Below are 27671 nucleotides of genomic sequence, written 5' to 3'. Positions count from 1 at the left end.
GACAGTGCTTGTAGGTTGAAGCCCTCACATTACTGAACTTGTTCTGCAAGGATGTTTTGTAATGTGTAAAATGTGGACAATAAAATGTATCACTAGTCACATGTTGTGAGGCATAAGAGATCGCACCTGGAAGGCATATCCCCTGACTCAAGGTAGTCAGTAAACAGGGATCCTACACAACGCTTTCTGGAGGACCAAGGTAAACACTTCAATAAAGCTCCAGTCAGATGGCTGCTCTTATCAAATGAGAGATTTATTGTACATAAAATAAATTAATTACAGTTGGAGCCAAAGCATGAGTGGCTTCTTAAAGTGCATCTGTGTAGGGGATTTGGCAGCTAGGTCTGCATCGGGTCACTCTCTAAGACAGCATTTCAGTATCTCAGCCACCCACAGCCACGACTCAGCCAGGCCCAGGAAGCAACCCAACGTCATTGCCGTGAGTCATTTACACAAACCACACCACCATCAATTAACACTTTTTCTGTACCTGATGCCACAGTTTTAAAAAAAAAAAAAAGAAGAAGAAGAAGCAAACAACTGTACATGTCACAGTCGGGCAGTCCTGGGTTGAGTTTTTCACAGTGACTCAACATGTATACCCATCCTGTATCAGGAGATCCAGCACCTTCCTGTAGATCACAGCTCATAGGTGTCTTTACACAGAATATTTTCTCCTAAAATTTGACCTTTATGGAGTGGGGAGGGTCCCTCCTTGTTCTTAAAAAAATCTGGGTATTCTTCAAGTCAGAAAGGCATCCCGTAATGATAGCATGGTGGAAATACTGAGAAAAGCAAACCTTTCTTTTGGGAGGGGAAAAAAAATGGCGAAGGGAGAGAAAGCCTATGAATGTTTACTCAGGTCTTTCATGCCCACCCTAATTCACATCAATGTATCTGGCGAAACTGACCACCATTCATAAGGCAGTGAGGAACAAAAACATGGCCCACCCCCACGTTAAAGGAGCAACAGAAAAGTCACATATCTGTCCATCTGTCCTCGGGCCCCAAACACTTCCTTTTTGCAGAATTCCACAGGCCCCTCAGGCCCCTCTGCTGCAGCCCTTTCTGGAACCATGAACTGCCATCAGCCTGCGATGGTCCTGCCTAAGAACCTCAGGCCCTCTGCCCAGAAGACCAAACCCCCTCAAGGAGTCCCGCTTCAGACAGACGTGACAGTCCTCACTTTAGCAGACAGAGCTTGCTTAAACCTCCTTTTCAGGTCCTGCATGTTGGGTGACTTTGGTCTGGGAATGAGAGAGGTTCTCCGCTTCTCGGGCATGCTGCTGGGCTGCTGTCTGTGGCTCACTTCTTTGCAAAGGACGTGGAAAGCGTTGTAGACATCGTTGTAATTTTCACTGACAGATACTTCATAGAAGGAACAACCCAGCATGCCGGCTAGTTGCAGTCCAAGCTGAGGGTCCACCTGCTTGAGGTGTAACAGGTCAGCTTTGTTGGCCACAACCACCACAGGCAGCCGAGCGCCGGGGTGAAGCTGCTGGACGTGCTGGTGGAGCTGGCCAATGAGTTCATAGCTCTTGTGGTCCGTGATGGAGAAAACGATGACAACGGCGTCAGCCCAGCGGATGCAGCGATTCAGCTGCTCGGTCCAGCTCAGGCCGTTCTCGTGTACCTGCAGAGAGCAAGGTGGACAGTGAGTGCGGCTCAGAGCTCCGGCTCACTCACACCCTGAATTCAAAGGAACCCTTCATAGCGCTGATGGCAGGTTACGGGCCATAAACAAGTCCTGTCCCCACACACTTCAGCTTTCTTGACAATATGTCGATCCAGCTGCTCGGAGTTGGGAATAAATAACAGGGCAGCTCACCACACTCAAGTGGAAAATGGACCTGCGGAGAACTCCACGCAGAGAGACTTTGTAGTTGCACAAAATGGGAAATTAACTGGCTAGACAGTAAGTCTGGGGAAGTAAAGATAGGAGGAGCTGGAAGCATTTAAACCTGGATAACTGCCCAGTGTCAGACGGGGAAGGAGAAAAAAAAAAATACCAGCAGAGCTCTTTGGTCTGCAGAGAAACTTTCCACAACGTAAAAGTGATTCCGGGTGCTGGAGACTGGACCCACATATTTGGTTTTTGATGCCAAAGGCACATACATAAAAACTGAAGCAAGGAAACACTGCCAATTCCAAGTGTTGGTGTGTGTCGCCACCACCCCCCACCCCACCCCCACCCCCTCGCCCCTGCTTGTGGTGACTCCTCCTACAGGAGGGGCTCTGCCCTTCACCCAATCTCCCAAACTAAGCCAGGCCGGGGCTGACCGGCGGCCAGATACAATTAAACTGTCAAACATGCAAAAGTCTAGCCCTCACTCCCCACAGCTCCTCTTCCTTCAACTGATGAACCACTGGACAATTCCACGGCCACTAGTCTCCCCTTCCACCCACTCAGCATCACAGTTTCTCACCTGAATGCCCGGAGTGTCCTGGACTTGAATAGCCAGACTTTCTCCCTCTATCTGGACTTGTCGGGTGTAGAGATTACCTATGAAGGCAAAGAAAAGAGATCACGTTCCTCCTTCATGCGCAGCCTTATGAAATGTGGGTGTTTTTTTTTTTTCTTAAATGCAGTATAGCCTGCACCAATACACATAAAAAAAAAGAAAAAAAGATGTAGCCCACTTCTATTTAATGGGTTTCCTTCTGATCTTGTTTAAAGACCAGCTGCAATTTTCACCCCGTGCTAGTAGATTTAACAAAAGCAGGTCAAAGTTCGTGGGTTTTCAGAAACTTGCTGGTCTAATTTTAAACTCAGTTTCCATATTTAGAATATTTCCTTGAAGCAAATTTTCTGGCTCAGTATGTGCAGGGTTTCTGTTTTTATTTTTGTACATTATCATTCTCTAAACAGTTATATTTTGTCCATGGGTTACACTGGATTCACAGGCGAATATGGTTAGTAAATGCACAGTTAATATCCCTGGCATAAAAATGTGACACGATGATCAACTCTCTATCAAAGCAGAAGGCTGCCATGTCTTATCTTGGGATGGCTTATATGGCTCATTTCACCTTAATCCCCAACAGCTACTTCATACAGGCTACTCATTTAAGCAATTTGCTAACAGGTCATAGTCAGAAAGTCCTGAGGTCTCCTGGGACAGTGGCTATTCTCAATCATTGAGAATGAAATATTTGTCTCCTCATTATTCAGGAACTCTCCCCTCTAAACTCTTCAGCTAGTTATTTTCCTCTGTTAAGGAAAGAATTTTAGGTTTACAACCACCCTCCTTTGGCCTTTGCTTTAAAAGGTCACCCCTGAAAGTCCGCCAGCAGAGGGTGAGGGTGGGGGAGGAACTGGCCAGCAGTTTTGGGTTTTTGTTTTGTTTCTGGTTTTTTTTGTTTTGTTTTGTTTTAGTTTGGTTGGGGATTTTTGTTTGGTTGTTTTTTTTGTTTGTTTGGGTGTTTTTTTCTTTTATGACTTTTGCAGGCATGGCATGTTTTAAAGGAAAAGGCCCTGGAGTACAAAGGGTGCTTCCAACTGGGGTCCCTATAGTTAAAACATACCACTGGGAATACTTTCGGCCACTTGATAAAATGATGAATGGGCCTGGAATGGAATGAGGCCAGATGGCAGCTGCGGGGGGGGTGGGGGGGGTGGCGTGCAGAATTGGAAGTGGCAGAATCCTGATGCTCACACTGTCACTCTGAAGGAAGTGTCCTTGAAGGCACTGAGAAATGAGAGCAGCAACCCCAACAGGCCTTTTCTCAGTATATTTCCTCACCTGCATTTCGTTCATAGTCTCCGATGAATCGTTTAGTGAGGAACCGCACCACCAAAGCTGCAATTGAGAGCCGAGGACAAATTAGATGGGTCTCCACCCCTCCCCCATCTAGAACACAACTCTGCCAAAGAGAGTCATAGCCGGCCACTGAAATTCCTACCCCGTAGCTCCTTGACCCCTCTCCCAGACACTAGGGGGTAGAAGCCGGGTGAGTTACGGCTCTGCCAGAGGGGAGGGTCCTGTGGCTCAGCCCCTCCTTTGAGCCCAGCTGGGCCACACCTAAGCCTTCCAGCAGGCGAGTGTCTTCCTAACCTTACAGAACTCTCTGTTCTGCCACAGACCCTATCAGAGGCTCAAAGCCCTAAAGTTCTACTCCGGCCCGAAAGTCGGCGGGCCACTGTGGACCCGAGTGGCCCTCTTCTGTTGAAGCAGGGACATGAAGGGGCGGACGATTCCTCTGCAACGCCTACCTCTGCCCTCTGCAGTCCGGGCGGCGGGGGGTCTCCCACGTCCCGCCCTACAACCAAGCCGGTTCCTCGCTTGGACTCACCGGTCTTGCCCACGCCGCTGGCCCCCACCACGGCGATCTTGACCAGCCGGCGGCCCGCAGCCCCCAGACAGTAGTCGGCAGCGGCGCTGCCCGGGGCGGGGTACTCGGCGATGGTGCACATGTTCTGGATGAGGCGCATCGCCGCTGCGGCCGGGCTGCACCGCGCGGGGAGGAAAGTGAGGACGGGCGAGGCTGGCGATGCGCGGAGAGGGTGATGTTCGGGTCCGACGCCGTGCGTCCAGGGAGAGCAGAAGGTATCAGGGAGGACGACGAGACACCGGTCTCGGTCTCAGCGGTTCGGGCTCGCAGCTGGGGTGGCTGGCGGCCGGGCGCGGGTTTTCTCTGGCCCTGGCCCCGCCCCCGCCCCGGGCAGCCAATCCCCGGGCGCCCTGCTCGAGGCCCCGCCTCCGGCCTGCGGGGAGAAGCTGCGCCCCCAAAGGAGCCGGGAGCGAGTGCGGGGCCCCGTGAGACCGGAGGAAATCAGGGCGGCGGGCGCGAGGGAGGCAACGTGCGGGATCCAGCCGGCTCCCGCTGCGCTAGCACGCGGCCCCAGCGGTGGCTGCGGGGTCGCCGGGTCTCCGATCCGCGTGGGAGGATCTGTCCGTCTCTGCCGAGTCTTAGATCCGCGTGAGAGACCTGTCCGTGTCTTCTGGGTCTCAGGTCCGCGTGGGGGACCTGTCATATCTGCGGGGGGAGGGGGGTTTGTCAGATCCGCGGTGGGTTTAGGGGCACCCATCCTTGTCTGCCCACCTCGCCACCGGGCCTCCCAAGGCATTCTCTGTGTTAGGTCCTGGGTCCCCTAGCCTCGCTGACCGCTGCCTGCCTCTAACTGGCTTCTCCACCTCTGACCCTAAGAAACCTGCCAGGGAACCCGATGAGCCCAGGGCCACTACCCCGACTCTGTGCTCTGCTCATGCACTGAAGACGTTGATCGTTCTTACTTGGTTACATCCAAAGTATTGTCCTGGATTATCCATTTTCCCACCATTGTATCCATAAACAAAAACACCCCTCCCCGCCATTAAGTGTGGCATTTGTTTTTTTTTTTTTTTTTAATTTTTATTTTGCAATACAATTCAGTTCTACATATCAGCCACAGATTCCCTTGTTCTCCCCCCTCCCGCCCCCCTCACCTTCCCCCCAGCCCGCCCCCCATTCCAATCTCCTCCAGGGCAAAGCCTTCCCCACAGACTGAGATCAACCTGGTGGACTCAGTCCAGGTAGGTCCAGTCCCCTCCTCCCATGCTGAGCCAAGGGACCCTGCATAGGCCCCAGGTTTCAAACAGCCAACTCATGCAATGAGCACAGGACCCGGTCCCACTGCCTGGATGCCTCCCAAACAGATCAGGCCAATCAACTGTCTCACCCACTCAGAGGGCCTGATCCAGTTGGTGACCCCTCAGCCATTGGTTCATATTTCATGTGTTTCCGTTTGTTTGGCTATTTGTCTCTGTGCTTTATCCGACCTTGGTCTCAACAATTCTCTCTCATATAAACCCTCCTCATTCTCGCTAATTGGACTCAAAAAAAAAAAAAAAAAAAAAAAAAAAAAAAAAAAAAAGTGTGGCATTTGTCTTTGGGGCAAAATATCCATATTGCGAGAACGCACACACCGCGGAAAGCAAGTGCTGCACCCCCAGAGGCAAAACCAAGACAGAAGTCTCTGGAACAAGCTTGCACCTCTCACCCAGTCGGTCACATCCCCTCCCGGAGCTGTGAAATGGTGAGAAAACAGTCACAGTCGCTGTAGCTTGGATGGGACTCACTGGGAGGCAGAAGGGCCCCATGTTTAGTCTGGTCATAAGGCGAGGGCCAGTTAAAAGTGGCTTGATGCCAAGGAAGATGTAGGGCCCAGCACTCATAAAATGCCTAGCAGCACCCCAGTGTTCTCATCAGTGAAAAGCACGGTCAAAGGCTACCCAAATCCCAACTTCAGCAACCTTCTAGACCTTATCTCAGCTGCCACCCCCTTACAACCCTCGGGCCCTTTTATCTTGGTGCCTAAGACAGCAAAGCCTGTGACTTTTTGTATACCCCTTATTAAAGGTAGAAATGTAAAAGGAGCTGCTGCCAGTATCCACACAGTTTCATTCTGGACTTTATTCACCAGGTATTTGAATAGAATTTACCACCCTACTCTGGTCAGACTGTGATGGACTCTATTAACAGTCTGAAGGGCCGAAGGGATTGGAAAGGAAATAGAAAGGTGTTGTTGAATTGTTACTTCCTTGGTAAGGCTTCTAGGACAGACACATAATCAGTGGCTCACACAGGCTGAGCAATAACTGTAAAAGGCTGCCTTCTAGGGAGAACACTGGAATGAAGTAAGGTCAGCGTCTGAGTCAGAGAGAAAGGGGCATGTCCAATTTGCATCATGTCTTTCTGTGTGGTTTAAGTCAAACTTGAGTTTTGCCAGCCTATAAAATGAAACTTAGCAAAGCTATAATTACAGGTAGCATGCACCTTTCAACCCTTGCCCCCCTAGCCTGCAATTCTGTAGTGTTTACATGGGAAATAATTATGCAGTCTACGTACGGTATTTGTTCGACTGCTTTTTGCACACACAGAGAGACATGATAAAAACTCTCAAAGGGAATTTTGCTTTGAATCATTTTAGCTTCTGATGTTTCATTTTCATTACCACGAAACTAACCAAACCTGTGATTTTTCTGTCTGCATCGTGGAGGCTGAATTTAGTATTTTTATTATAAGTCAAAATGAACTGGCTGTACTTAAAACAGAGAGAGAGAGAGAGAGAGAGAGAGAGAGAGAGAGAGAGAGAGAGAGAGAGAGAGAAGAAAGTTGAGGAAAAAGAAAAAGAAAGGGGTGTTAGTTAACAGGAGTCTCCCCAGTAGCCCCCATCTGCATCTGGTTAAACTCAGACAATAGCACTTAGTTATCACTTCTTGGAAATCCAAATCAGTGGGGTGGGGGTGAGGGAGGTGAAGGGACAGGGCGGGAAACATGATATCTATTGAGAGTTTACCATATTCCAGACTATAGGAAAGGAATTTCACTTTTTACCTCTAATTTTAGCAAGGGACGCGAACATACCTGTAATCCCATCACCCCAAAGCCTGAATGAAACAGGAGGATCCTACGGCATTAATCTGAGGCAGATATTATCATTGCTTCCAGGAACCATCCCCACTGCTGCCCCATAAGCCACCCCAAACCGGTTCACGGTCCTTCTCCAGACACTGCACAATTCTTTCCCGGAGTCTCTCAAGGAGACACTGTCAGCTGACAGCTGAGTCGGGTATCATCGGAAGGTTCTGGCTGGGCATCCAGGATGACGTCTTTGTTCACACGTCTACATTTCAGCTAGAAAGGTGGGAAGCACTGGACATAGCTCAGGCTGCCTCAGAACACATGACTTCTCATAAGTGAGCACTCAAGACACGAAATAGAAGCCAATCTCTTAAAGCTTGTATATGGAATCTGGCAAAGCCTTGCTCTATTGCTAGTCCAAGCACACAGAACCCAGCCAAACCAAAGCGGGAAGATGAGGAACACTGGTCCCACCTTTCGATGGGAATAGTGGCAAAGAATCTGTGACCATCTTTCTTTAAAAGTGAGAGAAACAAAGTTTCACATACATCTTCACAAAGATCGCACAGCCCATAATAGACAGTACCATAAATCTGCAGGTGATCAGTGATATTTAAAACCAACTAAATGAGCGCTGGGGAAATAGCTCAGTTGGCAAAGTGTTTTGTGAGGAAGCATGAAGGCCTGAGTTCAAACCCTGGCAGCACCCATGTTAAAAAAAAAAAAAAAAAGAAAAGAAAAAGAAAAAAGAGAGAAAAGAAAAGAAAAGAAAAACCCAGGCATCATGGCACACACCTACAATCCAGGCCTTGGAGAAAAGAAGACAAGAGGAGCTCCATCTTGGGGCTTCCTCTCCAGACAGTCTAACAGAATCAGCTCTGTGTTCAGTGAGAAATTATGTCTCAAAAAATGAGATGGTGAACGACTGAAGTAGACACTCACATAGACTTCTGACCTCCGCCGCCGCCGGGTTGCTCACACACATGTGCATGCACCCACCCACATGTACCCACACATAAAGACATGCAGACATGAATAGCCAGAATTCTGACGGTATGTTGCCAAGTGATGTGCTCACACTCTCTCCCTTCCTCTCTGTCTCTCTCTTCCTCTGCCCCCTCTATCTTTCTTAAATAAAGATAAGAGGATGGGAGATTAAAATAGGAGGGATTTGCGGAAAGTAAAGACAGAAATATTTTGCTAAGTTTTGATTTTTGCCTCGGCATCTGGAGTTTCTCTTTGATCTCTAAAGTCTATCTTTGATCTGAGATAATTTGGTGTCTGGAAGTCCTTAGGATCCCAGAATGCAAATTTAATAAATATTTATTTAACATCTGGGCTGTGAGTCTAACAGGCACTGTGCTGGGGCTGGGGCTTACTCTGGTGACTCCAGTTACATTTAGCATGCTGGGGCTTACTCTGGTGACTCCAGTTACATTTAGCATGGGAAGCCGAGATGCGGCCAAGCAATTCTAATACAATGTGAGAAAATGCCTTGGTAAAAGGAACTCAGGTGTTACAGGAACACAAAGTAGAACTAAGGACCTAGACTAGGAATAGATAGGCTATAGTTAAGGAACAGCAGGGCTGGACAGTTGCACGGCTGTGCGTTGTATGTGCATATGTATTTGTGTGTGTAAGGATGGGGGAGCTAGTTTGGAAGCAGCATTTGCCCCTAGACAGAGGAAGCCGGTAAATATCTGTGCACTGTGGAATCAGAACAAGAGCATAAGACAAAGGCCTCACTCCCAGTGAGGAGAACTGATCATGGAACAGAGACCCGGGAGGCAGAGAGCAGAGCACAGGAGAATTCTAAGGACTCACACACATTGTCAGAATCAGAGAAGCTGATGTGGTCCCCTTCTTCCCCGGGAACATGTCCATGGGACCTAGATGAGTGTTGCTCCACCCATATCCCCAAGGGTTGCTTCCAATTTGGTGTGTGTCAAAGTACGTGGGCTTTTGCCAAGAGTTGTAATTTTATTTTATTTTTTTATTTTGAGGCTTATTTATATGTGGGTCTAGCAAATAGATACAACTTTGGCTATTGTAAGCAAAACATGATTAGTTTTATCATTATCAAAGGTTTTCTTATTATGAAAACATAATAATTAGAGAGAGCTCAGACCACAGTCAAGTATTCAGGGGCTGCACCCACAATATCTTTCCTCTCTCTTCCTAGCTTGCCCCCCTCTCTTATTGTACATTTACCTTTAAAAAAAAAGAAAATCTAGGGAAGATACAGAGGTGGACACAGTCAAAGTACAGGTTATCTGTGGATGAAGATGTCTTTATGAACCCCATCACTTTGTACAATGGAGTATAGGCAATAAAAAAATGAAATGAAAAGTAAAGCCATCACAAAGGAATCCAGAAAGTACATTTCCTCTTGTTGGGGGAGGAAAAAGATACAGGGCATCAGTCTAACTCCTGGCTGACGTTTGGATTCCTTTACTCATTGTATACTATCCCCTCTGAGAAACTTTGCAGCTGAATCACTAGAGTTCTAAGTCTTCCCGACACCCACAGCGGCATGTCCACACTGACTTGGTACCTTCTCTCCTGTAGCCTCCTCCTAAAAAGACAGACTTTGGCACGCTCACCAACTTTCCAAATGACTGGCCAGTTTTGGCTTTCACTTCCACATTATTTGGGAAATACTGCGACCCGGGAATGGCTGCGGTCTGCTACGTGGAATCCTGAAGAACCAGTAAGTGTGGGGGCCTGTCTGCAGCACTGGGATTGAGAGAGCATGCTCTGCAATCACAGTTTATGTATCTGAATGTTGAAACTAAAGCACACCGTGGCTCAGAAACAGCCCCTGCGTTAAAGATGACAGAAAGTTTATCCTGCCACATTGGAGCTTTGGGAGATGTTTGAGAAAGCAAATAGGGACAGGACAGACAATGAATCAAGACAGGAGGATTGCACCCAGTGATTCTCCAAAGTATGTGCAGGTGCAAACAGGCCTCTGCAGTCCACCCTGGAGAGCCACACTGGCACACAGCGAGGTATCAATGGGGATTTTCCCTTTTAAAACCCCAATCTTCCTTTTGATTTAATCACAGTTGAAAGACAGCCAGAATCTAGAGTGAAAAAACAAATAGAAACAAAGGCCAAGGAAAGCTCCATTAAATAAAAGGAGACACCCCTACATGCATGCACACGCACACACATGTGCATCTTGTCTCAGAAAACGGTAACTTTGAAAAACCCAAAACAAAAGTCTTCCATTCTAGGCAGGAGGACTGGCCTCACGGAGGCTCTTCCCTCCCCTCGTGCCTGGGCTGGTTTCTATGGCAGCAGAAGGAGCCGCGTTTCCCTCTTTAAATAGTGTCCTATGACTCCAGTCTCTGGATGTACTGTCGTCAGATTTTGTCTCTAGCCGGGCGGTTTCCTCTTTCTCTTTCAACCCAACGCACCAATGGCAGGTAGAGGTGGTTCTTTTCATGTAGAGGTCTGAAATTTGTCCTCCACTCTCTGTGGCTTCTGTCACCACAGCCCAAGTCATTTTTTTTCTGGGAACAGACAACATCCATTTGACAAGCAGTCTGATGGCAACAGTTGGAAATCAACTCAAGTTTTAAAGATGACTTGGGACAGCGCGTTCCTAGTGTGCTTTCACGGTGAGTGGGAAGAGCCAAGGCTGTAGGAGTATTTGAGTCCTGGGAACTGACACGACTACATTCTTAACAGGGCCATTTTTAGGAGTTCCTCGAGGGAAATGAAAAGCCTGGTAACACAGCACAATGTCTTTTAGGCCATTTTCCTCCCTTCTCTAGCAGGAAGACTCCTCGGAGCAGGTCATGTCTCACTAACACATCATTTATTCAGAAGATCCCAAAGCAAAAGAAGTGAGTGTCAGCCTCCGGTCCTCAGGAACAGGAACAAGATACTGGATAAGATTTTATGATCAGAAGATACACACAGGCAGAGAGATCCAGAAAGACTCAGACAATTCAGGTGGTTAACATTCGCTGTCGGCTTCAAATTCCTAAGTTGATTGGACATACGTAATATTTAACCTCCTCCTGCCCCTGGGAGTGCAGGACCACCTAAAGCCATTTTAGGGATCCTTATTGTCTTTGCACAGGAGTGAAGGACCTTTCACCAAACCCTGAGCTTCTGCGCATGCACATACAAAGCTGGGCGGATATGGAAGCATTTTGTATCCCCCTGTAAACTAGCAAGCGTCATGCACCCTGTTCCTCGTGTCATCTAAAGAAGGAACTACGAAGCTGTGTTTGGGGCCCAGGCCACTGGCTCTCATTGCAGTATCAGGATTACAGTGTCCATCAAACACTACCCAAGCCCTCATTCAGGCCGCTAGCTCAGTCCATTCCAACACACCTGAACTCTCCCAGGTCACAGTCCGAAGTCATGGTATGGGCTGATAGCCAAATTAACAGGGACACAGAAGTTACCGAATTGGTGACAATGCAAACGGAGACATAATGAGCTTCTTAAATAAGCTTGGCTTGGAGTTCAGTCACTGTGAGGAGACATTTCCCCTCTACTAGTCCGTGAGCATTTAGGCTTCTCACCGAGATGTTCTCATTATTAATGCATTTTTCTCCTGATTACAAAAGAAAATGGGTAGCAGCTGAGAAGAATGTGATGGGATGGTTTTTAGGAAATGTACGAATGACTCATGTTCTTGATTTAACAAAGGCACTGGCTTCTATATAAAGAAACAACTTAGATCCAAGATAGAAGCTGTGTGCACAGCAGAATGGAGCTGGTAGAAGGGCCGTACATTCCAAGGAGTGTGAGGGTTGGTATGTTGGGTCATTTCTGCCGGGAACTTTGTGTGCAGTTCATTATTAGTTCTTATTAATTCACTGGGAATGTAAAGCTATCTACCCTAGACCTTAAGTACTACAAGGTAGGAAAACTGCAGGATGTTCAAGCTGATTCTTAACTGACCCCCAAAGCATGCAACAACAAAATATTTGTTTCCAAAATGAAGGTGTAACTCCACATACTAACTGAAAGGTGTATTTGTAATTTGATGGTAAATAAGGTATAGCTGATTTGAGTATCACAACAGTATGTCGAATATCTAATGAGACCCATTGTATAAAAGGAACTGACAGGGCTGGAGAGATGGCTCAGAGGTTAAGAGCACTGGCTGCTCTTCCAGAGGACCTGGGTTCAATTCCCAGCCTCCACATGGCAGCTCACAACTGCCTGTAACTCCAGCTTCAAGGGATCTGGCACCCTCACAGACATACATGCAGGCAAAATACCAATGCACATAAAATAAAAATGAATTTTTTAAAAAAGGACTGAAGAACTATACAAGCTTAATATTCTTGTATTTTCATGACAAGGGTGAAAGAGACAGCAAGTTCTCAAGCCCACGCTGGCCTCTTATCAGTGGTGGAGAGGTAGTTATTTATAACTTGTCAGCTTCTCTCCCTGACTCCTCATTACCTGCACTTAGATGAGGAGATAGAAGGAAAGCCCTACGAAAGCCTGTCTGTATTCATTGGCCAAGGCAGGAGTTGAGACATTCCTCTGTCCTCTGTCCCCAAGAAAAGATGGGATGATTGCCTCGGACCAGCTATTGCATTGGACTGTCAAGCAGACCCTTTGTGAGCTGAGGGCTGGCTTCTTACAGCTCCAGCACATGCCAGCCCCAGAACACTAGGGAGAACAATGTCCAGATTGTTAGACAGCCCAGCAGGGGCCCTAGAAGTTTCTCAACAGCTTGTCCAAGCATGGGAGCCCTCAGCAGCTTCTCCTTCACATAATGAAATAACTTAAACCACAAGTAGCCCTTTTCACAGCATGTCTTACCTTTCTCCATCCTTTGTCCACAGTTCCGTTCCAGGCCTGGCACCGCTTAGATTCATGGTCCAAGCTTGCTGTCTCTCTGGCCTTCAGCATCTGCAGTTCCAGGACACAAATTCCCCAAACCCTTAGACACTCAAGTGCCTTATGTGAAATGATGTAGTATTTGCATATAACCTGCATGTTTCTTCTCTCAGACTTTCAGTCGTCTCTAGATTATTTAGAATCCCTAAAAGAATATAAATGCCGTGTGAGTAGTTGCTTAGCTGGATTATTATTTAGGCAATTGTGATCATAAAAAAAAAGTCTGTCTATCTTCAGTACAGGCATTTTTTCCCTGGGTGTTTTCAATTCTTGGTTCCATATACCATGTTCTATTTGGTTGCTTATCATCAGCTTTCAGCTCCAGAATGTAAGCCCTGTGAGTTCACTGCTCTGTCCCCAAAAGCCTAGGGACATGCTTACCATAGAGACCATGCTATCAAATAATGTGTCTGTTTATGAGTGGATGGGTAGGTGGATCTGTGCATTTTGAGTATACTGAGGAAAAGGGACATCAGATGGAGTCAGAGGAAGTTAAGCTGGTAGCAATGGGTGACCAAAGGCAGGGAACGATGAGGGACAGGTAGAGACTGGCTGTGAAGGTGGGTCGGGCCCCAGGCTTCTGCAGTGACTTACTCAGCCTTGGCTCAGTCTGCCCTGATTCCAGAAGGAGGAAGAGGGTGATTTGAAGTCTGTAGAGATTGCAAAAGATTGAGGGCATCCTGACAGGTGCCAGCTTGGGTCTCAGGGAGGGGGAGCAAGGTCATTGGTGCAGAATGAGAGATAAATGAAGGAGGTGGTAGGGTAGTTGGAGACAAGGGGAAGATGCAGGTGGGCAGCATCTGCTAATAACACGGCAGTCAAGGACCGAAGGAGCACCTCCAGGGAGACAATGGGTGCACAGAGCACGTGGTTTGCCGTGGGAAAACAGAAGCTTGGAAGGGAGGGCATCACAGACAGCCAAGGGGTGAGCTGGCCTAGGATTTGAGTGAGTAGCTAATATGGAATTGAAGTGAGCAGTCAAGAATCAAGAACGTCTATGAGGAGCCCACCCAGAGAGGCACAGTAGTAACAAGTGTCTTCACACAGACCAGGCACTGTGGACCCGCAGGAGAAGGGCATCTCATGCAGAGGGAGGCTAGAAATAGACCTTCCTGCTGGACCGCAAGCTCACAGGGCAGGGACTCTACTGGGCTTTTCGTGTCTGTGTTCTCCAGTCCCAGCAGCTGCCTGATGTAGAAGAGACCCTCCATAAAGAATGGTTGGTGAAAAGTGCTTCTCACATCATGGCTTTCTGTCCTGCACTTCCTCCTGGGTGTCTTGTCCTGAGCCCGCACAGGACTTACCCGCTTCTACCTGCAGTAGTCACTGACCACCAGCTGACCGCCAGCTGACCACAGGCCACGTGCCAGCACTGCTCCACGGACTCCAGGTGTATTGACTCAAAACACCGTCACAACAAAAGCCACATGACAAGGCCGATGTTGATAGGATGCCCTCCCTGCTAACAGATGTGAGATCTAGGCCAGAAGAGTTGGGCAGTCTACCCAAGGGGGCCAAGGAGACACATCTGGGACACGGGAAAGGCTGCAGCTTTTGAGCACAGACAGTCTGGCTCCGGAGACGCACAACTCAGAACGCGTAGCCCACCTCTCAATAGACTCCGCTGTCTAGCTTCCCAGGGCAAAGTGCCCTTTATCCTCAGCCCGTATCTCCCCTTTTAATCTTTTCTTCAGCTCGGGGGTTGGAGGAGGTATGTATTTGGAATGGAATGTGTGAAATGCAAGGATTAAAAGAAGGCAGGTTAGGAAAAAGACTGGAGACTCCGTGTGTGTGTGTGTGTGTGTGTGTGTGTGTGTGTGTGTGTGTGTGCGCGCGTGCGTGCGTGTGTGTGGCTAAAATGGAGTATTGAGCCATGTTGTTATTTCTGCGGTCCAAGCTCGTAGTATACACACTTTAGCACAGGCTAGAGCTGGGCAGATGGAAGAGTCAATGGAGTATTTGCCTGCAAACGGGAAGGTCTATCAAGAGAACCCGTGAGTTCCAGGCCAGTGAGGGATCCTGCCTCACACAAGATGGACAATGCTCCTGAGGGACGACACCAACACTGACCTTTCACCTCCACACACATATGTAAACATGCATGCAAACACACATATACACAAAGTTTAGCACAGGCTTTATAAAGAATATAATTGCTTGTGTGTAAATTCCGTGTTTTGTTCTTCCTTTTGTGCTGAAATCCCGAGGTCTGAGAAGGCCCCCAGCCATTCAGAGCTGAGTCTGAGGAATGGAATTCAATTTAATCCAACTCCTAGCCAGGCACTCAACAAGGCACTTAAAAAGGGAAAGGTGGCATTAGTCTATTTCTTGTTTTGCTTTTTCGTACCTTCTGTCCTGTTACATAATGCCAGTCCCATTCAGAATAGAAATAATGCTTCACAATGGGGCCGGTGCCCAATGACGTGGAGCACATTTGCTGAACGCTGGTGGCTATTGACAAATGCCACAGCTCCACTTGAGTTTTCAATCATCCACAGAACCTTTGATTGCTTCATATGTCTTGCCCATGTGACGAGCATGTATAGATAGGCAACAGGCTCCAGCAGAGGTGTGGAGGACAGATTTCTATTTCTATTTCTCTTTCTTAGGAAGCCAATTTATTCGACTGTTTGGGACAGAAAGTTCATTTCCAGGGAAATGTGTTTTCCTCCAAGTGTCCTCGTCAAAATGATCCCCCAAAGTTGAAAGGTTGCTGATTTTTTTTCAAGTATTAAAAAAATTAATTTACCAGAAATACTATATATTTAAGTACAGCGTAGAGTTAGTAAAGCTTTCCTATTTAAATCACCATGCACATGGCATGCCCAATATGCAGGTCACTGAAAAACAAACAAAAATAAACTTGACAGGCTGTCTGTCCCTAGGGAATTTACAGTCTGAGGAAGGCACGGACTTCCATAACAAAGAATCAGTGGTAAACACTGATTCATAAAGCATCAAACTTAAGGAGAGAGATAAAGGTCAGTAAGAGCTGGAGTGGCCATAGGTTGCGTCTTCAAGGAGCTAGAACATGAACTGAGGACTGGAAAGATGGCTGAGTGGTCAAGAGCATGGGCTACTCTTCCAGGGATCTGAGTTTGGTTCTCAGTACCCATGTTAGAGAGCTCACAACCACCTGTAACTCCAGCTCCGGGGGTCTGACATTCTCTCCACAGACACCTGAACACATGTGGCGTACATTCACACAGACATACATACACATAGGCATAAGTGAAAATAAATCTTCTTCAAAACAACCCAACTGGCCCCTGAAGGGCTGCTAAGGTTTGGGTGGAAGGATGTGTTTAGAGGGTGGGCGAGTGGGTGAGGCAGTTTGGTAATGTGTGGCAGAGAATGCACTGACAGGGGAATTGTGCTAGATGGAGTGGGACCCTTGACCCAGTATCTATGACATCACTCAGTTCTGGAAGGACCTGGAGGCAGGCAGTTCAGAATTGAGCCTTGGTATTTCCTAAGTGCCCAGACACAGTGGGAAACCCCAAGATTCCAACACGTGGGAGAGGCCTCACCCTTCTGGAGCCAGTAGGGAAGACAGATCCATTTCAGAATCCGCTAGAAGTACTAGGGATGGTGGCACATGCCTTTAATCCCAGTACTTAGGAGACAGAGGTAGGCAGATCTCTATGGGTTCAAAGCCAGCCTGGTCTACATAGTGAGTTCCAGGCCAGCCAAAACTACACAGTCAGACCCTGTCTCAAAAACCAAAAACAAAAACAAAAGATGTCTACTAGAAGTAGAAGGTGTGAAGGACCAAATAGGGTCAGAAAAACACCACTGTGGCCTTGAGTAACATTACGTCTCTAGAGAGATGTAAAATAACATTTATTCATCGCAGATTGGGAGGGCATCAATGATGGACCAAAGAAATGGTGTCACCCAGGTCTATCTGAGGAGTTTGAGGGTGTGGTGTAGCATTTCCCAAGGACTTCGTGCTGCATCATAACATGGTGGAAAAACAGAAAGTCAGCCAGATGTGCACAAAAGAGCCCAAAGAAGGATGCAGGCTCACTTTGTGACTACCCACTGTCGGTGTTACTAATGGATCCAATGAGATAGACTCTGTCTTAGTGGAGTTTTTATTCCCGTGAAGAGACACCATGACTATGGCAACTCATAAACACTTAAATGGGATGACTTACAGTTTCAGAGGTTCAGTCCATTATCAACATGGTGGAACATGGTGGCTGCAGGCAGACATGGTGCTGGAGAAGGAGCAGAGAGTTCTACATCCTGATCTGTAGACAACAGGAAGTCAACTGTCTACCACAATGAATGTAGCTTGAGCACAGGAGACCTCAAAGCCCACACCCACAGTGACACACTTCCTCCAACAAAGCCACGCCTCCTAACAGTGCCACTGTCTTTGGGGGCCATTTTCTTTTAAAATACCCAACTATGAGTCTGTGGGGGCCATTTTCATTCAGGCTACCACAGACACCCATCCCTCATTACTATCCATTTCTCTCTTCAAGTTCCCACCTCTTCCAAGCTCTCGATGCCATCACACTTGGAACACAACCAACGAGAGCTTCAAAAGGCACACAGCACATCAGTGTTCCAGAAACACACGTTGCATGCTCCAGCAGGAGCAAGGGGAGGTGGGGTGAGAAGGTGAAGGGTCAAACCTAGGCGACCACAAATCTAAAGGAAGGGGAGGAGAACTCTACAGAACTGTTTGCTTCAGCAGATTGTATCCACAAGCTAAAGTAAGTGTAACATTTGCCGAGATAGGAAGTAGACGTGGGAATAGAATGAAGCCAGAAACCCATACAAGTTCAAGACCCGTACAAGTTCAAGACCCGTACAAGTTCAGGCAGTACCTGTGGAGTGCCTGTCATGTGCTACACTTATGTTAGGAAAAGACAGGCTGGAACAGACAGCTCACAGGAAGAAGAGAAATCTGAACTACGTGGAGAGAAAGCACATTCAGGCTCTCCTTGATCGACTTATTCATTCTCTCTTTCATTCTTTCATGGGCTCATCTATTCATAAAGTCACCAATTTGCCCAATCTCAGGTGCCCTCATTTATACTCTTTTCTATATTAAGGACCACTCTGGGGCATCATGTAAAATAGACATGAACAGAACTTTTCATATTTCAGAATGGCCCAGAGTACATATCATATACTCCACAACTGTATGTTGTGATACAGTTGAATATAGATAGGCTCAGTTTAGTCCAAGGCTGAGAGACAGCCAACAGATAAAGTTGGGAGATAGAAGAGTATAGGAAAACCAAAGAATGAGATGTGCATGCACAAGGGTTCCCAAAATTGGCAGCCACCAGGGACCCAGCCAGCACTTGTGTGTGCAATTCATCCCCATCCCTCAACTCAGAACAGACATGATAAAAACTGCAGAGTGTTTTTATATTGGTGGGAAGCTAGAAATTGAAGTGCACTTAGACACTGAGAGTGGGTTTACATAGCACTCTCCCGTAAGCTTCTGGGTGGGTAGTATGCCATCCATGAGAGAAGTCTGTCCCTTTTGGAGACAGGCTGGGCATCTGAGATTCAGATCCTTGCATGGGGGAATATGTAAATAAGTTGCTGTGCTCCCTCTAGAAGGCTGGAAGTGAAGAATAATTTCAAAACTGTGACGACACCTTCCTCTTGACCTCATTCAACACTTACTTGAGTGAGAAAAGTGAAATCAGTCAAAATTTATAGACTGCTTTGCCCCAATTTCTGCACGATTTTGGCTTTTCTTCCTTGTTGTATACATGATTTATGGAACATGATCTAACAGTTACAACCCTGACGCCCAGTGAGCATAGGGTGCTTTGGGAAGTCAACATTAATGTCACGTGAGTGGCTGTATGGCATTAAGCTGTCAATAATGTCACAGCAGATGTCTGATTGTTTAAGAACATGAATAGAAGTTTCCATTGAAAGGCTGATTCAGTGAGCCTCTCCTCACTGCTGTCTCTGACTCTGACTTAAATCCCTAAATCCCAGGTCATTGTTGGAGATGGTGTCAGCTGCTGGATGAGTCTTTGATGCTGGACACGAAAGCATGGTACCATTAGCTAAATGAGAAGGCTGACTGGGGCAGTTTTCACTTTACCAAGAAGACAACTGGATTTCTAGGCAAGATAGGAACAGACTCTCTTTTCAAATGAAATGGGATCCTTCTGGGGGCGGGAGGGGCGTGACAGAAGCCTAATTAGAGGTGACTTAAGGATCAAGATGATGAATCTGTGGGCTTGTTTAATGGGAAAAGTTAAAAGTGGATTTGTTGAGTTCGGACATGGCTGAGTCTACAGACCACTGTGATATCCACGTGTCCAGAGGCCTGTGACGGACCAGCCACCACTTTTATGACCCAGGGTACTCTTGAGTAGGGAGAAGTGAGAAATTTGTAGATAGAAGTATAGAGAGACAGAGACAGTTAGAAAACACAGGGTAGCTCGGGAGGGCCTGGATCCTAATCTACCAGCCCCTTCTGTCTCTACTAAAGGACCTTTTAAAAGAATGCCAAGGGGATGAGGCAAAAGACCTTCCCCAGCACAGCCAAGTGTAGACCATCCCAAATGCCTGGTGACCACGCACATGGTCCAGCCATCCCCTAATGCAGGCCTGCTGTGTAAAGCAAGCTCAGATTTCACTAGAAAACCTTTGTGGGCTCCCACAGAGGCCTTGAGCTTGCTCATTTCTTATCTGTCCTTTTCTCTGGTCACATTATTTCCCTGGAAGCTCCAGGATTGTATCAGCCTCAGAGGTAGCAATTCCTAGCCCAAAGAGAAGACAAGCCCCTTCCCAGTCACTCCACCAAAAGTTCCTGAATCGAGTCTGATTAGCCCTGCATGCATGGTACGTACATTCCCAAACCAAGCCAATTCTCTCGGCCAAAAGCATAGAAAAATTTTCTTGGCTGGGCCTAGGTCACAGGCCGGTCATGGAGAGGAGAAGGTGAGGGCTACTTTCCTGATGTGCTTGGAGTAAGAATGAGAACAAGACAGCCATAAATGGGAAACAGACACAAGGTAGATAAAAGGGCAGATCGCCAACATACATCGCCTCCACATGTAAATGAATGCTATGGTTTGAAGGTGACATGTCTTCTGTAGGATCCTGTATTTTAACATGTAGTTCCCAAAAGGCAGAGCCTTGCTAGAAGAAGTAGACCACTGGGGGATGGCCTTGAGCTTTATAGTCCAAACCAATATCCTTCTGTTTTTTTGCTTCTTGTTCCCAGAGATGTGAGGAGATAATGAGCCCAAACGCCAACCCACTTTCTCCACCATGACAGACTGTATCCCCTCAAACTGTGAGCGTGGATAAACCCTTCCCCAGTTTACTGTGTCTCTGCAACTAGAAAAGTAACCGAAACAATTAGCAATCTCTTTGGGGGACGGGGCTGGGCTCAGAATGTTGAAATTCAGCCGGGTACCCAGTCCTGGAGGATTTAGAGGAGCTCTTCACTTCCCATGTTCTCATTTACTGAAGTTTTTCTGGAAGACGGGGGGGGGGGGGGGGGGGAGGGGGGGGTGTATGGAATTTAGTAGTCATTCCTGAAAGGGTTTGCATTTAAATGGCTGCACATGACACCTTCTGGAGAGGTGGAGTAGGGTGGAGATGACTGTGCCTTTAAGTCTCCATTCCACCTCTATCCCTTGCTTCTCATACAATCTTTCCATCCGCTAATTTTCCTGAGACTCTGTTTCCCCTTGGAGAGACCCAAATACAGTATGTTTCCTACCTCTGTGAAAGCTGAGGCTATGAATGCTTGGAATGACGAGAAAGACTCGAGGGATTATTACTAGGAATAATTATAAGTATAATGTACTAAGCCCTTCCCATGACTTGGGTGACACGTACATGGTTCATCTTACTCGGGTTCTAGTGTTGAGAACAGCAAGTCCAAGAGAAGCCAAGGGACCTGCCACAGTCATCTTGCCAGAAAGAAGTTGAGCTAGGATTTGAACTCAGATCTTTTTGGTCTGTGTCTGTAGCCTCCCTGTGACATCCCACTCTTGGTAGGACTTGTTTTCCAACGTTGGTTAAAAGCTCTTGTAGCAGCCACTCTTTCCTAAAGCTACCAGCACCACTTGGGTCTGTGGTCTGCCTAAAGAATGGCTGGCTGAATTTCAACATTCTCAGCCCAGCCCCGTCCCCCAAAGAGATTGTTAATTGTTCCAGTTACCAGTATGGGGGAGGAGTCGTAAAGCTGAGTCTAAATTGGGATGCAGATATTGGCTGTGATTATGATACAGATTATCATAATGATGATCAGATTATGATAAGAGTACAAAGGCCCAGGAGACATGGGGACCAAAAAGTCTATGTTACTTGAACTGAGATAGCAGACCACCAACATATCCTTCTATTGCCTGCATACCTGCCCATTGGAGCAAAATGAGACCAAAGCCTCATAGCTTATCTTCTTCCTTCCCTATCCCTAGGGGCAGACTCCATGCAGGAAGTCTCAAGGAACCCGGAGAAGCCAGACAAGCAAGGCAGAAGAGTCATGTGAAATGGTGACTTCCTCTCAGAAAAGACAGGCGCTTAGTAGTGAGACCAGTGACTCTCTGAGTCTAGGAGAATGTGATATGAGACTGAGCTCCTGAGGTCCCTTCCCTCTGCTTGGCCTGGGAAAGCCCCAGTGGAGGAAAAAGAGAAAGGTTACGAGGCCAAGGTCTGAGAGCCCTGCAAGATGTTTATAGTCAAGATCTCACAGCCAGACAGGGCTGGACAGACCACTCATTAACGTTAGACAGAGCTTCACACAACAGAGATCTTGATGTGGATGTCTGAGGCTGTGGTCAGGGTAGACGCCACAGTGTTGTCCAGACCTGGTTCCATTTGCATGTCATGGAGCAGCCCTAAGTGGGGCTGCTATTCTAATAATGCTATCTGGAGCACGCTTCACCTTAGCTGGCATGGTTCGCACCTGTAATCACAGTACTCAGAAAGCTGAGGCAGGAGGATGGTGAGTTCTAGGTCAGACTGGCTATACAGCAAGATCCTATCTCAAAACAGAACACAATTAAAAATGTGTTTAACCTTTCTGGGGTTCGGTTTCCTGGTTTGAAGAAGGGGGTAATTATAACATTTACTTCATACAGTAAACAAGCTGATGAATTGATAGATATCTTATATGACATACTGATGCGATAATCTTCAGCTGCTGTTGTTTGTTTTGTTCAGAATTAGAACAACACTAGGTATATGGTAGGATCTCAAGAAACAGTTGTCTAATTAAATTATAATCAGGCTAAGGAAATGACAACACTAAATGGACACAGTGGGGACAGTATTCAAAAAAAGGGAGAGAAGATGGAGTTGAGAGGAAAAGTATGAGGAGACATGTGAGGAGCTGGAGGTGGAGGTGAGTTGGATTTGAATACATTAGATCCATGTAGAAGTATTAAATAAAATACCTTATAAAGGTGGAAAGTGAGTGGCAGCATCCTGAGGTTGTTCTCTGACCTCCACACGTGTGCTGTGGCATATATGTGCATGCACGCATGCATGCACGCACGCACGCACGCACGCACGCACGCACGCACGCACGCACGCACGCACACCCATTCATAGATGTAATTAAATAAATTATCATTATGGTTGCAGCGACAAGGCATACCCAGCTTCCATCGACAGCCCACTCTGTTGTGCAACACCGAGAAAGAACTGGTTGGTTTGACCCGTCTTTGTTTCCGCCAGCTGAGCTGGAGTGTACTTGTCGAAGGGCCGCAATGGAAGGGGCAGCCACGCTGGCTTACCGGAGCCCGTGGACTGCAGATGCTACCACCACCTACAGAAGACCAGACGCTGCTAATGGCCTTTGTTCATCTGCCAAATTCTTCTGCCTGCCTGTCCTCCTTTGGGAAGGGAGTTCAGACATGACTGAGTCCTCTGGAAGCCAGAACAGACCAGAAGCTGAAAGCCTTGGAAAGCCAGGAAGGAGTTGGCCACCAAGGGGACAGTTGTCGGGATCCTGCACAGCCCTAGAGGTATTTTGAGTTCTTTGTGCCCTCGTTGCCTCTGCAATTACAGCTCTGGCCTGCACTTCCTTTCCTCTGGAGGAATTGTTACAGAGAAAGCTCGCAGGAGTCAAAACAAGCCTGGTGATATGAAAACCATATGTAAACTTGGCACGGTTGCCTTTTAGCCTAATGGGCCTCCCAGACATCGCCGAGCTGCAGACACTGGCCTTTTGTGAGGCTGGAGACCTGGCTCCCTCCCTCCCTCCCATTCTGTGAAGACAAAATAAAAAAGGAAAAAAAGACAAGGAAAGTGGCCAGCCCTTTTCCCGTCAGCCGTGTGCTTCCACGGGCTCGGGGTTCAGTGGCATTAGACTCCATGAGGGAAAAACATGCATTGGGCTTCTGCTTCCAGCCCAGTCCCCAGGGCTGTCATTTCGATCACTTGGTCCTCGTGGCACACCTTACCCCCATTTCAGAGGTTAAGTCACTGAGGCTGATGGAGGTCAAGCAGCCTGTGTGGCACTACTGATAACTGGTATTTCTGCAGTGAGGCTTCAGATGCAAGAGATTATAAATGAACATCTTGATCTTTATTTTTGCAAAGCTGCCTCCCAGTTGACCTTTGGATCATTTCAAACACATTTAGCAACATTCAAAACTTTGCCGGCAGGCTTAGTTTCCCGTTATAGAGAGAAATTGAGACATACTTCTCTCTTTGTGACGTTGCTGGAATGTTGGGTAATATTGTAGTGTGCTATTGTAGCTTCTACCTGAAATTACTATAGGTGAAGGCCCATCTGGGTGTGGAAGATGACTATATTCCAGAAGGAGCATCACTGTGGTGCTAAAAGTTAACATTTTTATAGAGTAGCTTTCAAAAAAGAAGGAGGAGGAGGAGGAGGAAGAGGAGGAGGAAGAGGGGGAGGAGGAGGAGGAGGAGGAGGAGGAGGAGGACGAGGACGAGGAGGAGGAGGAGGAGGAGGAGGAGGAGGAGGAGGAGGAGGAGAAGAAGAAGAAGAAGAAGAAGAAGAAGAAGAAGAAGAAGAAGAAGAAGAAGAAGAGAAGAAGAAGAAGAGAAGCCAGGCGGTAGTGTCACACGCCTTTAATCCCAGCACTTGGGAGGCACAGGCAAGTGGATCTCTGTGAGTTCAAGGCCAGCCTTGTCTACAGAGAAGGACAGCCAGGGCTGTATAGTGAAACCTTGTCTTGAAAAACCAAAAGTAATAATAATAAATAATAATAAACAAAAAGAAAAAGAAAGAGATCAGATAAATGATATATACTGCCTTGCACTTATAATGGCTTACCGTGTGTGTTTCTGGAAACACTGGAAAAAAACTAGGAAAAGCGTGCTCAAAAGGCAAATGCTTCTACAAACTAGCTTGTGTCTGTAGTCTATGCATTGAAACTTGTCTTCTCGGAATGGCTTCTAAAGATACCCGAGGATTCTTGACCGGCATATGCAAATTCAATAAGCTCGTGTGCTATCCCATGGGCTCGTGTGCTGACATGAGTTCCTCTCTCGTGGACTTCAGGGATCCTGTCTGGACTCAGTCAGTCCGCTACAAGATGCTTCCTGGGTTGCTTCAGCACTCCGAAGGAGCTGTCTGGTGACGAGTCTGGAGGGCTCTCCTCCGTGCAGAGTGCTCCACGAAACATTAGTATCCCACAGATGAGAAACGTGTGGCAGATGGGAAGGCAGCCCAGGGGGCAGGGAGCAAAGTCCCCTCAGATTGTGGCAGGAGTCACTTGGTAACCACATCTACTGGCTCTAAGAAAAAGCTGTGTCCACAGGGCTTGGTGAAACACAACATTTTCATTATGTTTGGATTTATAGCAGATCTTGTCAGTGTGGACCAGCGTGCGATAGTCATCCCTTATGTGGGAAATACATTTCCAGACCCTCAGTACTGGACCATGGGGTAGTACTAGGCCCTATATTTACTATGTTTCTCCTATATATTTGTGTCCAGATAAAGTCTAATTTATAGATTATGCATAGCAAGAGATTAATGTCACCAGCTAACAATAAAATAAAACTGTTATAGCATGCTATGATAAATGTGGTAAAATGTAAAAATTATTTATTTGGGGGACTTTTTTTAATTTAATATTTTCAGACTGAAGTTGACCGTGGGAAATGGAAACTCTGAAAATGAAAACTTCAGATGGGGGTAGTAACTGCATCGTACGTATACATGCACTACTCCTTCAGAATAGGTTGTCCTTTAAATAGGCTGGCTTGGTTCTGAATGATGTGGCATGAGGGTGGGCTACGGAACATGAGGGAAAGAGATAGTAGAAAGATCTCTGTAACCAGTGTCCAGGCTCCCCAACTCCTCTGACAGCCTTTGATTCCCATTATTTTGGTACTCATTATAAAATATACAAATTAACATTTGATTTAAATCTCTTTGACTTTGCAACCATTGCTGGATCTAGCCAAGCATAGAGAGAAACCAAGCAATAATCGGTCCCATCTCCAATAGATGGATGAAATAGAAATGTCTCCACCCCCATTTTCCACAGCAGATTAAGCAGCGCATTGTGTTGTCTAAATGGTGTTCTCTCCAAAGTCACCAGACCCATGAATGAAGGTCAGCTCGCTGATCATGCAGACACAAACCCCATAGTACTCTATTTCCATTCAAAGCAGTGCTAATTGCCCTGTGAACAGAGAGCTCTTCTTGAGAGAATGGAAAATCCAAACGTGATTTGAAGAGAATCGACTTGATCCAGGAGCTGATAGTATTTCCAGAGCCAAGTCTCAGAAGGGCCGCAGAACAAATAGAGAACATTTCAATGGCATCGGTGGAGGATGTGACTTGTCAGGGCAGATTTGCTAACAGGAAAGGGAGCAGAGGCCGTTCTTGTCTAGACGTCTGATTAGTGGGGAACTGCAGGATTAGGAGAGTGTGGAGTTTTCTGGCTGCCATTCTAAGGAGGCTGGGCTTTCTGCAAAGAGGCCTAGATGAGAGTAACATTTGTTTCCATTGAAAATGCTGACTAGTCCTGATCCTGCTTGGACTGCACACACCATGCCAGACCCAGGGAATAAAACACACTGTGCCGCCATAAACACACTGTGCTGCCGTCTTGGCATAAATGAGTGATGCGTGGACTTTGGATCTGCTTCATTTAGGGTGTGATGTTTTTGCTCATTTGCAAGGTTTTTAATAATAAAATTTATAATTAAAAAGAAATTAACTATTGAGGGACCCTGAGGGTCTTGGCCTCAGAGATGGAAATGTCCCTGGGGATACTGCAACTCTGGGACCACCCTTTCCTTCTCTGCTCCTCCCATTTCAGCCCCAGCTCGCTACATGAGCACTCTGATGCCCATCCTCAGGCTTAGAAAAGCTGCCTTACTGTTGGAACAGTTCACCTCTGTCTCCTCAGCCCACCTAGGGCTCTCTGGAAGCCACAGCACTTCAGGGATGGAAGCTATGACTGGGGTAGGTGCGGGAACAGACCTTCTTGCTAGGGTGGCCCTGAAGGGAGGTGAGCACGGAGTAGGGGACCCCGAGGGCTCTGGTAATGGGTTGGGATGACAAGCCATCGCTGAAAGGAAATAAGTTCAGAATCTGAAACGTGAGGCTCTCGGAGGAAGTCCTCTCTCTCAAAGCTCTCCGTGTCACTATACCTCCAGAGTTCCTTGTGGCCCACGCTGTCAGCCACCGCTGCCTGCAAGCCTCGGGCTGCATTCTTTTGCAGTGACCTAAGACAGGGAACAGCCAGACACTGTCTGTTAGGAAGTCACAGCCCAGCTCAGTCACAGGAACAAGCCACCAGCAAAGGCCTTGGGTTGGGGCTTGAAAATGCAAAGGGTAATTACAGTCATCCCGGGCCAACCAGGGAAACCCAGCAACACTGTATTCAAAACAGGGAATCCTGTCCAGGGACTGTGACCAGATGATGGAAGAGCTAGGACAACAAAATGGTGCGACCACCTGGAACCGGCCACAGCAGAAGCGGCCACTAAGCCAAGGCCGGAGAGACAAAAGAGGAAATGGTCCAACCAGACCTCGGGCCATCCAACCCTGGGAGGGCCCGGGAACACTTGGCGGTGGTTTTCTCCCTTCGCCCCACCCTCCAGTGGCCAGTCAAGGAATCCCATTGGCTGAGTCCCGTAGGCTGACCCAAGTGACTGTTCCAAGAATCTAGGAAAGTGGGGGTCTGTCTGCCTGCCTGCCTGCCTGGACAAGCTGGGGCAAGTGAGTCAGAGAGATCAGCCCACGTGTTCTCCAAAACACTCTCCTGGCACCCCATACTCATCCCTCAGCCACAACAGGAGTCACGTGACAGGGTGAAATCTTCCAATGACTATTTGTTTAATGTTTCTTTCGCGGTCCCCAATTAGCCCCTCAGCCCCGAAAACTCTAGGTTTCACGAGGGCAGGGGTGTAGTCCGCTTGATTTATTGATGATTCTTCAGAAATGTTTGTTTCGAGGGCTGGGGGCGGAACTCAGCGGTAAGGCACTTGCCCAGCTCAGTGCA

The 27671-nt window shown here is 47.4% G+C and overlaps 1 protein-coding gene across 1 annotated transcript; it reads right to left on the bottom strand.

Moving 5' to 3' along the window:
• Window positions 1-232: 232 nt before the first annotated feature.
• Window positions 233-4594, bottom strand: Rasl11b (RAS like family 11 member B). The gene is made up of 4 exons (XM_059275106.1): window positions 4294-4594; window positions 3744-3800; window positions 2427-2503; window positions 233-1633 (listed from the first exon to the last, which is right to left on the bottom strand). The coding sequence occupies exons 1-4, from the start codon at window positions 4430-4432 to the stop codon at window positions 1163-1165; spliced, it is 744 nt and encodes a 247-aa protein (XP_059131089.1). The 5' UTR covers window positions 4433-4594; the 3' UTR covers window positions 233-1162.
• Between the last annotated feature and the right edge of the window lie 23077 nt (window positions 4595-27671).

The sequence above is a fragment of the Peromyscus eremicus genome, chromosome 10 (genome assembly GCF_949786415.1).
Source record: "Peromyscus eremicus chromosome 10, PerEre_H2_v1, whole genome shotgun sequence".
In the NCBI taxonomy this organism is placed as follows: Eukaryota; Metazoa; Chordata; class Mammalia; order Rodentia; family Cricetidae; genus Peromyscus; species Peromyscus eremicus.
Note: the sequence above shows the minus strand (reverse complement) of the source record. Positions and strands in the feature narration are given on the sequence as shown.